Consider the following 12,287-nt stretch of genomic DNA (forward strand, 5'->3'; position numbering starts at 1 on the left):
TTTCTTTATCATGAGTCTTAGTTGCCTATTATTTTATTAGTTAAGACTACACTTCACTCCATTACTGTAACAGCTTTAATTTCTTAAATGCACTTTCTATTGCATCTTGTTATTCTGTAAACATTACAATTACAAATCTTACATATAAGGCCTAACAGTCAGTGTTTTGTATCAGAGTATTGAAACAAACTATGAGAAGAAATTATACTGATGATGCTCTCTTCAGTCATATCGGAGGGTTCTTTGGTGTGTTACTTTAGTTTTCTACACATTTCCGGATGTTTTTTCATTTTATCGGATTATTCTCCAGCTTTACTTGAGGCTACTCACAAATATCCCAAATTCAGTGACCAAAAATAGGACAGTTGTACTTTGAGTTCTTTGAATTCTACTTTATCAGCCACTTATCACTGTTGGCTCACTGGTCAACACAATCCAGATACATGGAGTGTCTGACTGGAGAGAAATCATTTTCTTGGAAAGCAGAATAATACTAAAGTGATGAAATCAATGTCTCCATGTACTGTTGTTTACACACTTAACAATTAGTGTCCAACTTGTGTAGCTTCCATCAGCAGAATATGTCCTACAACTTCTGTCCATGCAATGCCATTAACATGAGTTATTTGTAAGCATTACTTAATTAACACCAATGCAACTGAAATGTCACATATCATGCAGGCACATTAGACGATTTTGAAATCAAACAATTAATGAAAACAAAATAAGATCGTAAAAATAACCATGTACGGTGGTGAAACTCTTCATACGTGACTAGAACTAGTATTTGAATAGGAGAAGGGGTGAATGGTAAGTTAGGGGTTAAAGGTTGAAAGTGACTGTATGAAAAACAGATAGAGAAACAGGGAAAGAGATTTTTCACAGGGGACGAAGTGGGACTGTTCTCCGTCATCATGGATTTCTCACCTGGGGTTCTGATCCTGTTTTCTCTGTTCTGTTCAGGTAATAAATCTGATTTACTTTGAACACAATTGCAGCTTTCCTGCTAATTAGCTTGACGTCTGCAGAGATGTATATTTTTTCTTGTACTTTTAAAGGGTCACACAAACTGCTGCTTACACAGCAATATAAAATAGTATATGTAAAAACTTTAACAGCCGTGTCCTTTCAGAAACGGTGTCCCGATTACTCTGGATAATCCATAAATCTCACTTTCATTCATAGTTTCAATTTAAGAAATAGTTCCTTTGGAGGCTGCTGAAAGCTTGTTCTGTTGATTGTCCAGAGGAACGCGGAGATCTTTCAATGCTGTGAGCATCAAAACAAAGTACAAATCTCAACATCTGGGCAAATCAAACACAAAATGGACGGTACGGCTACCAATCTTTTGTAATTTGGGTACATTAACCCTTTAATATAGTAATACAGATCTTTTAACCAAAGTAAAAAAGATCTTCTCTGAAACAATGTCTTTGAGAGAATTGCATTTAATCTCTGTGCCTTTTTTGTTGTTGTTGCTTTGTCATCAATAGCACTGCTGTTCAATCTGTGTATTTGCTCAGCATGTTTGCTTGGGGCTGGTTCGTGTGTACACTGTATTTTACCCAGACTCGTCTAAAGGTTCACAAAGTAGCATTGCATGTTTGTGTGTGTGTGTGTGTGTGTCACCAGTTATCTCTTTCTGTGCAGTTGCTGGTCAGGCTCCTGACGTCTCCGTGGAGCCCCGGGCTGCTACTGTGCGCCAAGGGGAGTCGGCCAGCTTTAGATGCCAGGTGCAGAGAGGTGCCCAGCCAATCCAACTGGTGTGGAAGAAAGCCAATAACCAAGCATTACCAGGTCAGGAGTTATAACATGTAAGCCTTGTTCATACAATATCAACATCTGTGAAGTTTCACCGCATTCTCCTTTTCCCTTCTAGACAATGTGAAGACGGGTCCTGATGGCTCTGTGCTGACGGTTGCCAACGCTGGACCTGAAAACCAAGGCCAGTATCGCTGCGTGGCCTCCAACTCTGTAGGCCGCGGCAGTGCCTCGGCTGTGCTGAACATCAAACGTGAGCTTCTGTTCAGTATTTAGTCGAGCCCGTTCCTTTACTGCTCAGGTTCACTCTTACCTTATCTTATCTCACAGCGTCCTCTCCAGTAGCAACAGGTCTACACTACCTGCTCTGGACCAAATGGCACTCAGACACAGTTAGCGACATAGCTGGTGAACATAGGAGAGCATTGAGCTTTCAATTGATACACACCAAAAACAGGAGACAGCTAAAGGCTTGTGAATATAGGACTTAACATTAGTCAGGTGGGCAGAAGCTCAACTCCACATAAATTATAAAAAATGCTCTGTGACACCAGTTATGAATTTAACTGTGGATCTGTGAGACTGCGAGAAAAACATCACTGTGGTGTAAATAAAAGCCGGTCGGCTTCTGGAGTGTTTTCTGAGAGTGACAAGGAGACAAGAGACTGTCATCCCTCGGTCTCACAGAACAACAGTTACGTTCATAACTTACCTCACCTTGAACCTCACTCTGACCGCCATACGTCTAAATAGGATGACTATACAAAACAGGTCACAAGGAAGAGAAGAATATAATTGGATGAACCATGCTGTGCTGCAGACCTCAGAACAGCAGTGCTCACTGGTGTTGGGCAAATATTTTGCAATGCAGGAATGTCAAAGGCAGCCTCAGCCTCGTGTCCTTTTTGGATGGAGATGAAAGGAGTTGAACCATCGCTGTACGGGACACGCCCTTGGCAGGCCAAAATGGAATCACAAAGTCCCAGCTGTTTATGAACCCCTCGCAAGCTTCCCTGGTCGGAAGTGACACAACACTTTCTCTAGACTGTCTACCCTCTTGCGAGTGAGACGTGCATTCATTGTCACAGAATCAAAGTTGGGTACTAAGAAAGTTTACCTGCTGCTGACGTTGCGGATTGCTCTTACATCATACTGTAAAAACCAGGGACTGAACTTGAGCAAGCACCATCTCTGTGTCCTGGATTTCTTGATCTAGAGAGGTAAATTAGTCTTTCAGATATGGCATTGAGACCCTGTAACTGAAGGGGGGCTAAGGCAGCAGAGACCACCTGAGTAAAAATCATTGGTGACAGTGACACTGGAAAACTTGGCCTTGAAAGGCAAAGCGATTTCTGTGTGTGTGTGTATCAATCAATTTGAATGGGAGTACCTTCAGGTATCGGTTTGGTGCCTGAAGTTGAATACAGGCCCGTGACCAACACCTTTATCTGAGCTCTTTCGTTGACCTCCTGGGGGGGGGGGGCGGCGGCCCACAAGTCGAGGCCAGACAGACTGCTATAGCTTTTGAGGCACTCCAAAGCATATGAGACAGTTTTCCTTCAATGCATTAGAGCGCTCAGCCCTATCCAGCACATGCTGAGAACCTGTCATTACGGGCAAATTCATCACTTCATTCCTTATGGTATCTGGCAAAGAAGTCTGCGCCAGCCATATTTCCCTATGACAGCTGAGTATAAAGCTTCTTCCACACATCATTTTCGGGTGAGCTGACTAAGGGGAACCAATAAGAGACATCCTGATCCTCTACGCTTAGGTATTTGTCGAAAAGGACGTCAGGAGGATAGCCCACGATTAGTAAAAACACGGGCTGACCCCTTCACTCTCCATGATGTATTTTCCGGTTCTGGTGGCAAGTCACCATGTCCAGTTTTCACTTGGTAATTGACATTAGTGAACCTTGTATAGTATACATTGAATAGAGGCTGGTAGATGAGCAATCCCAAAGCATGAGGGGAATTCTCAATGCCCATCATGGGTTCCATTGCTGACTTGAGATGGCCGCTGAAACTCGGTTTTAAGTGGTAACCGGTTCTAATTTAGTAAAAGCCCGGAGTATTGATATTGTCTGGAGTTAAGGGTTCTGCTTTTGGTACTGGAGTGACATCTCCGTGGTAAATAACAGCAAACCTCCTCCCTGTCTTTGCATGAGGGCTGTTGTTGTGCTTTACTCTGACACACACACACACCGACTCCAAACATTAAGAAGTGAGGCTACATTTTACTCAAATAGATGCTGATAACTCTTGTTGTCACAACTGCAATAAAACCCTCACAAGTAAGTAAGGTATTACCAGTAATTTATTAAAACATTTGGCGAACAAGCAGAACATAAATCTGCATAAATGGTGAACAGTCGCCCATCTTTGTCCACTGCAAGTAATGTTAGCGATGCCATAAAAGTTTGCTAACAAGAATGTTTCAGAAATGAAAGCTAATCACAAGAATTATTTTTTAAATAAAATTATATATATATATATATATATATATATATATATATATATATATATACATATATATATATAATAAGAGTATTAATAAGGAACCAAACTGATAAGCAGTATCAATAAGATAAAATCATAACAATACTCATACCTATCGCTGACTGACAAAACCATCTGCCCTGGGAAGCCATTATGTCTCCCAACAAAGCCGGATAAGGACACAATAAAAAAAAACCTAACCGCAAACAGCAGTAAACGGTAAATCAAGTCCACACAAAGAATGTGTCCCGCACCAGTATGCAAATGTATCCAGCAGGCCCAACACTAAACCCCACCAACTGCCAACGGTGATATAGAGCATATCTATAAGGGCTACAATAAGTACCAAACGTTGCACTTGTTTAACCGGTGGGTAATCTGAAAGAACTATAACTACAACTGTTTCCCATACCAATTTAAATGTTTATATACAAGTATTGTGGTCAGAAAAGTGGATTATTGCTGGTTTAATATGTCCCTCACGTCTGTGTGTCCTTTGTCAGATGCTCCTCAAGTGCGGCTGACACCTGTAGGGCCCCTGCGAGTCAGGATGGGTGAACCTGTCTCGGTGGAGTGTCGCGCCACAGGCAGGCCACGGCCCACGCTTTCCTGGAAACGCCAAGGCTCCACCCTGCAGCTGGTAACCAAGGAGACAAATGATGTCAACACTATACAGGTGAAATATGAACACAGTCATACTTATTTCCACAATTTAAGATAACAAATAGAACATAATTGCCAACTCTTTTCTCAGTGGCCTGTAGTGCGTCCAGAGGACTCAGGAGTTTATATTTGCCAGGCTGAAAACAATGAGGGTGTGGCAAAGGTCAAAGTGGAGGTCATTGTTGTGGGGCAGCCGGGCGCACCAGTGGCTTCAGTGGAGGCGACAGAAATGACAGTGGTGGAGGGACATACAATCACAATGGCGTGTCAGGCCAGTGGTAGGATGTTTGTATGCGTGTGCGTGACAATATCTCTCAGCGCTGCTCTCACTTCTCATTTTTTCACTTTGTTCTCGTTTTCTCTCCCTCGTTCCAGGTTCCCCTCCTCCGGTCATCACCTGGTCCAAGCTGCGAGCACCGTTGCCATGGAAACACTCAATGGTTGGTGGAGTTTTGACACTGACCAGCGTGGGGCGCCAAGATTCAGGCCAATACATCTGTAATGCAACCAACATACATGGCTACAGTGAAGCGTACACGCAGATGGAGGTGGAGAGTGAGTGGACGATGCAGATTAAAAACACAGATACATATCAAGATTGTCACTGCTTGTGATAAAAGGAATGTTTTCTCCTTCATGCAGGTCCTCCATACGCCACCTGCCTGCCGGACCAGGTGAGGCTCCAGCCTGGGGATGCGCTGCACGTTCAGTGCCTTTCCCACGGCTCTCATCCCCTTCAGTTTGAGTGGAGCCGGGGTGAGAGGGTGAGTCTGCCTCCAGGAGCAGAGACCACGAAGGATGGAAGGCTGCGCATCGCCCACGTTAAACTCAGCGACAGCGGGACGTACAAATGTGTGGCCACCAACCACATTGGCTCCAGTGAGGCGCTGGCCAAAGTCATCATAAAACGTGAGCTGGTGTTTGGGTTGAGGCAATTCAAAACGTCCGTCAAAATAACTGCTCTGACTCGCTGCTCTTTATTTAACTTGTTAATGTTTTATCTTTTGTCTTTTTGCTTCTTTTTACAGCTTAATCCAACTTCTGGTTGTTTGGGGTTGTTGCCATCAACACAGGTTAACAGCTAATACTGAGAAAATCACTGCTGTTTAAATTTCAGGTGCGGTTAATGTGGGGTTAAGTTTGTACTTTTATAGAAAACTGATACTGTTGCCATTGTTGCTACTGTCTCATATCTTCCTTGTGATAGCTTTGCTCTGGACTCAGTGTGGACTTGTGTCCGCCAGTATGTGTGTGGGAGTTTCTACTGGTGGAATGCCTCTGCACCCTGTCTGCCTCCCTTCATGTCATCTGCTGAGTTGACACTTTTAGATCAGGATTTTCTTTGTTTGGTCCTGAAACAAAGAAAAGCCTGATCTATAAAAGCTCTGATTATGCTATTAAATTCAAATAAAGACCAAATAAAACAAGAGTCATTAAGTTCAATGAAAAAAAAGTGTTTAAAAATGGTTGCAGGTTTCCTTTACTCATGCTATAAAATATGAACGCAGGTGCTCGGATCTTCTTCTGTGAGCTTTAGAGCACACTTTGCTGAAAATCTCGACGCTAAGGTAAAAATATGGTTAACCTGGTTATTACATTTGTCTCTGAAGTTAACATTGTGATTATATGTGTTTGCTGAGGAGACTCGCGTAGCCCTCAGTGGCTCAGCCTCCGTTAACGGATAAAACCAGAATCTCGACATTCACTGGTCAGGAGCCTTGTAACTCCATTTCAGCTTGATTTTGGTAAATATTATTATAATGACAAATGCAATTATCTATAAAAGAACAATACCGACTTTGACGACGCAGTGCACAATTATTTTAAGAATAGAGGGCTTTTTTTATTTAACATTTTTAGACTTTAGTCTTTTGCTACAGCACGCTGACGTCACACAGCTCCCACTGGAGCCACACAAATGATTTATTTATGAACTACTCTGCAGAATGTTAAAGAGCATCTGCACCAGAGACCGGCTGACTTCTGGTGAAACACAGAAAAGGGAGGTAAAGAGGTTTTCATTGGTTCCATTGGTCCCAACTATGCAGCTGCCTATACCCAAAAAAATCCCAAAACACAAAAATGATGATTATAAAAAACTTCACAATTCAGTGCTACGTAGTTCAGTTCAGTCTTTTCATGTTTTAAGCAATTACTGTTAAACATGTAGCGCTTAAAATGTGTACCAGTGTAACATTGTTAAATTTTTTGGCGTTGCCATTTTTTCCAAAATCCAGCAGCACCGCCTCCCTACTTTTGTACAAGCCCATTAGTATAACAAAAGATGTTGTAAATTATGTTTCTGCTTTTAAATCTGATAGATTACGCACCTGGTGTCTAATCTGAGCACTGCATCATAAAGTAATTTCTTTAACCAAATGGTGGCAACATATAGCTTTCAGGCACACACACCCATTGCCTTCAGGCTGAGAGCAATTTGAGCCTTCACACCCTCAACAACTGGAGGGACAGATGCAGTTCACAGTCGAGCTATTGTTTTACAAAATCCTATATTTAAAAAAAGCAAAAAACACTTGGCTGGTCATTGCAGGTCTCTGAGTCAACATGGACTTTAAACTCTTCTTGAACAGCCAAAGTTCAGTTTGATCAGACAAACCAGTTGCAAAGTGACGCAATGACGGCTGCCCACGACGGAGACAATTTAAAGCAGCTTCGACTAAATGAGGTGTTAGCGCGACATTACGGGTTTGTGGCTGCAGCCAAAGGTTGGAAAGAGAGCTATACCATTTCCAAAGCTGCTGCCAGGACGAAGCCTGTGTCTGCTGTTTGTGATTGTGGCCTCCCCTCACGAAAACCGGCTTTACCCTTTCCACCATTACTCCCCTCCATCTTTACAAGCATCTTCAAAGCTGGGGAGGAAACATCTGCCCTCTGTCACCTCACTCCACCCCCTCACTTCACAGACAGACTGGAGGGAGGGAAGATGAAGGAAACAAAATAAATACACTGCTGAGGATATTAGAGGATGGAAATCTACATGCACTTTTTTAAGTTAGATTGATAAAGAGCTATTGAGCTGGAAAAGAGGGAAAAATGTATCAGCGACAGAGAGGAAACTCAAATTCATTAAATCGGATCCCTCCACTCTCTCTGTGTATGCCTTTGTATACATAACTAGACATGGACATATGGTCTCTAATGGAGTCTGATATAAACAGTGAGGTTCATAGGAGTCCAGATGACGTCCCTCAAAAAGAAGCCTTGCATTGGTTTATATTACAGTAGGAGTAAACAACAGCGTTACATGTACTCGGGACCACACTTTGTTTATGTTAGGCTTAAGAGGCGAGGAAAGGACAAAAACAACAAGCAATCAGTCTTGTAGCTGTATTAGCACACAAGGAGGGGATTAAAGATTGTATTCTCGTTATATATTCCAATTATAATTTAAAACGGTAGCTAATTTTGGATAAAGATCATTGTCATGTCACTGCAGTAATAATAATGGCACAACCGGATCATTCAGGAAGGAACCAATGAGGTGACGGATTCCTCAGGAAGTTATAGGTGGAAGAGGGGGGGGGGGATGCCTGTCAAGTCTGTTGCTATGGTTTCCACCTGGTGAACTCGGATAAGCTGTGGCGGGGCAGTCGTTTGTTACTTTAGGACGTAGGAAAGCCAGCTGATGGGCTGATAGGGAGCACAGTTCCTGTATTGTGTTGGCTGGGGAGCCAAGTTGACTACCAGAGTGCATAATAGCAACACCGCCTTCAACCTGATCTCACATTGTGTCAATGAAATGTTTCTAACTAGGGCAACAGGAAACCACAACACATTGCCTGTGAATAATTTCATATATATCAGCTAAAATGTGGTCATGCACAGAAAAAGGAAGAGTCAGTTGAGGCTGGCACGAAGCATTTAACAGCGGAGTCAAATAGAGTCAAATATTTCCCTCAGGAGACTAAACAATCTGTGTCTGCTGGATAATAAATGAATGAGCAATTGTATTTTGTAACACTTTTTGCCATCACAACTTCTTTACAATCACTTTATAAGTTGATAATAAGTCAATGTTGTGTTTTTATCTTGTTTTGCTGTCCAGAATAGAAAATCTATTCATGCAGGTTCAAAACTCACAAATATTGCAGGAAGACCACTCTTTAATTTATTATTGTTATATCAAAATGTGCTCAAGAATTCACATGACAAAACATGTTCATTTACACAATCCAATAGTAACGTTTGAATATCCTGACACATCATCAGGTAGAGACTAGTTACTGAAAGATAGCTCACTTTCCCTGGAATGCAGTGGGATAAAAAGGATAGGTTTTGAAACAACAAAGGGGTTTGTGTCTGGTGAGGAAATATGACGCTGAATACATTCAATCTGGATTTGTCATGGCAGGCAATGACGGGTGAGGGAAAGCAGAATATATATATATTTTTTATTTACAGCTGACATTGGCATAATACATATACAGATGTTTTTTTTCTCATGTATTTTGGAGGTTGGTCCTAAGAATTAAAGGGTCACAAGTCATATTTGTTAGGAACCACAAACATAGGAGAGTTTTATAGTGTGAATGTTTAATTCTGTATTTATAATATTTTTTTAACCCTCCTGTTATGTTGCTGGTCAAATTGACCCATTTCAAAGTTTGAAAATCCAGGAAAAATATTTGTAAGTACTTTTTCTGTATAACACTTCTTCTGCTTACCTTATTTAGTTTAATCAACATACAAAAAAATTATTAAAAAATATCATGTATTTTGCAATGCTGGTTTATATTACAGAGATGATGTTCGGGTCAATTTGACCCGACAGTGAAAGTGGAGGCTAAAAGAGGTCAGAAGTGTCAAGTTTAGACCATTTCTTTCTTTGTAAATGTGAGACAGTCTTTCTTACTCCCTCCCACCATGTTTCACCACATTTCTCTCTCTCTCTCTCTCTCTCACACACACACACACACACACACACACCAACACACCAACACACCAACACACAAACACACGAACACACACCAACACACACACACACACTTGTTCACAGCCCCATATATAAAGTTGTACACATTTCAAACTTCAAACAAAAAAATCAGGTGGTTGTTATGGTAACCCATCTCTATCCTGCTATGTGCCCATCAGCCCATGTGAACCACACTTTCCAGACTAAACAAAGTTTCTTATCTTCTCACTTTCCCCCTACATACACTTTTACTGGACATTAAACACTAATGTAAGGGTTTCTTTCATGTCTCTCCTAATAAATATGGTGCTATAGGATTTCTAATAGACTGTCTCTCTGACTGACTGACAGAGTGACACACACCCTACTTCATCCCAATCTCAGACGCACACACACTCTCTTTCTAACGACCCCACCTGTGCGAGAAATACAGATACTATTTTGACGGGAACCTTTATTTTTCCCCGCGGGAAAACTGTGCCCACACTTAGCAGAGGAGGGGCGAAACATCCCAAAGGGTTGCTGAGCAGTCCTCCCAACAGTACACACTGCAGATACATAGGACTGCACCAAGAGAACGATTGCACGCTAGCCTTTGGTCATCTTTTATAATATAATTGATGTATCTGAACACTATAAATAAACATAGCTAAAGTTTACTTTCAATACAAATCCTTATGACTAATTTGGCTTGCTTTTGAGTGAGTGGGTCAATATGACCCTGAACAGCACATGTGTCTCATCTCTATTTATCTACATCACCTCATGAAAAAAAAAAGTTTCAAAATGCAAATAAAATTTAGGAGAAAATACATGTTATGGTAGACTAAAGCAATTTATATCTAGGTTTTTCCAATGTACCTAAAGAATTGTTTAAACATGTATTTTTCATTAAAACAAGTCAGTTATCCTAATTGAACACTGATATATGGAGGGGTGAATAACTCCATTCCACTAAAAACTTCATAATTGTTGGTAATGCTGTTGGTGATGAGGTACAAACTATATTTATTAGGATTTTTTGGTTTCTGACAACTTTTGGATGATTCAACATTCACCGGGTCACATTGACCCGGGAACATCATTGCTGTACCTAAGAAATGAACACAACAGGAGGGTTAATGGACCTTAATGTTGACTTATATAGGCATCACGATGAAGGATGTGGTTCCAGGACAATACTCCTAGTTCCAGGAGACTGTCTGGCCGTAAACTACCATGTGACACATTCTGTGGAAACCTTTCAGAATCATATTTTCTGAGATTCAGACTGAAGAGGGTCACTTCCTCCTCCAGAGTCACACCACAGATTGACTTCAGCAGACACCATACAATTTAAAACAGATGTCTGTCTTAGTTTGATGTGTGTTGTGAATGATTTATATTCTCTTAAAATCTTTTTTTATTTATTTAAATGTTGTATTATATATGTTGAGCAGCCTTAATAGTAGGGTGGCAGGAAGGCGCTGAAAACACATAATAACAGCCCTGTTGTCAGAAGCATCCAGCAGTGGTTGGCATTAAAAACACAGCCAGCTCCATACGGCTGTAAATACACTGCTGCTTGTTGCCACAATATCTGGTTTGACCAGAATCAGCATCTACCCTAACCCGTCACATAGAAGTGGGGGTGAGACACACATGGGAGTCATCTTCATGTCCATTCATGGATGTTAACCACCTTGAACTTAGGTTTTAACCTACAGGTCAGTTATTTACATTTCAGGGAGAGATGCTGAGCACAGGCATATGAAACATAAGTCCATATATGGAGATGGTCAGAACATAGACATGCAAGACATTGATCTCTAAATAGAAAAGAGTTGACCCCACTGGTCAACCAGATACACCTGTTTAACTAGAATGTGTCCAATCACCCAGAGTTCATCTGTGAATATCAGTATATGTAATTCTATAAAAAAGATGGAAATATATACTAATACATGCTACAATTTGACATACGATGTTATCAATCTTAACATGCATACAAGAGATATAAAATATCTCCACAGTTCAGACTGAACTATCTCAACAACTAGCAGATTGACCTATTGGCCTATAGTGAAATATCCATGCAAATGTTTTTTCAAATTTGGCCAAAGAAGAGTTTTCCTCACTTTGGAGATCCCATCAGTTGTCATCTAGGACCCATCATTAGGTCTAAATGTGAACATAAACTGCAACACTTTTTTGCTAATGTTAGCTTGTGTTCGAGCATCTAGAATGGCTGCAGACTCCCGAAAGAAAAGTATTGTTTTACATGTTTACATTATTTACATTACAAGTGGATGCTTAGCCAAGAGGACCAAAACGTTACCTTTTGTAAACATGCTGTAAACAAAGGCACCAGAAGTAAAAAAAAAATTTCAGCTTTGAGAGGAATTTTGCACAAGAGCAAAGAAAGGTACCAGAATAACATTACTTGTGAT

General features: G+C 41.0%; 1 protein-coding gene across 1 annotated transcript; it reads left to right on the forward strand.

Moving 5' to 3' along the window:
• Positions 1-1,324: 1,324 nt before the first annotated feature.
• Positions 1,325-5,958, forward strand: LOC117739559 (basement membrane-specific heparan sulfate proteoglycan core protein-like). The gene is made up of 8 exons (XM_034546044.1): positions 1,325-1,331; positions 1,651-1,797; positions 1,880-2,014; positions 4,766-4,938; positions 5,017-5,203; positions 5,301-5,480; positions 5,568-5,834; positions 5,954-5,958. The coding sequence occupies exons 1-8, from the start codon at positions 1,325-1,327 to the stop codon at positions 5,956-5,958; spliced, it is 1,101 nt and encodes a 366-aa protein (XP_034401935.1).
• The last annotated feature ends 6,329 nt before the right edge of the window (positions 5,959-12,287 follow it).

Source organism: Cyclopterus lumpus, chromosome 1, assembly GCF_009769545.1.
Source record: "Cyclopterus lumpus isolate fCycLum1 chromosome 1, fCycLum1.pri, whole genome shotgun sequence".
NCBI lineage: Eukaryota > Metazoa > Chordata > Actinopteri > Perciformes > Cyclopteridae > Cyclopterus > Cyclopterus lumpus.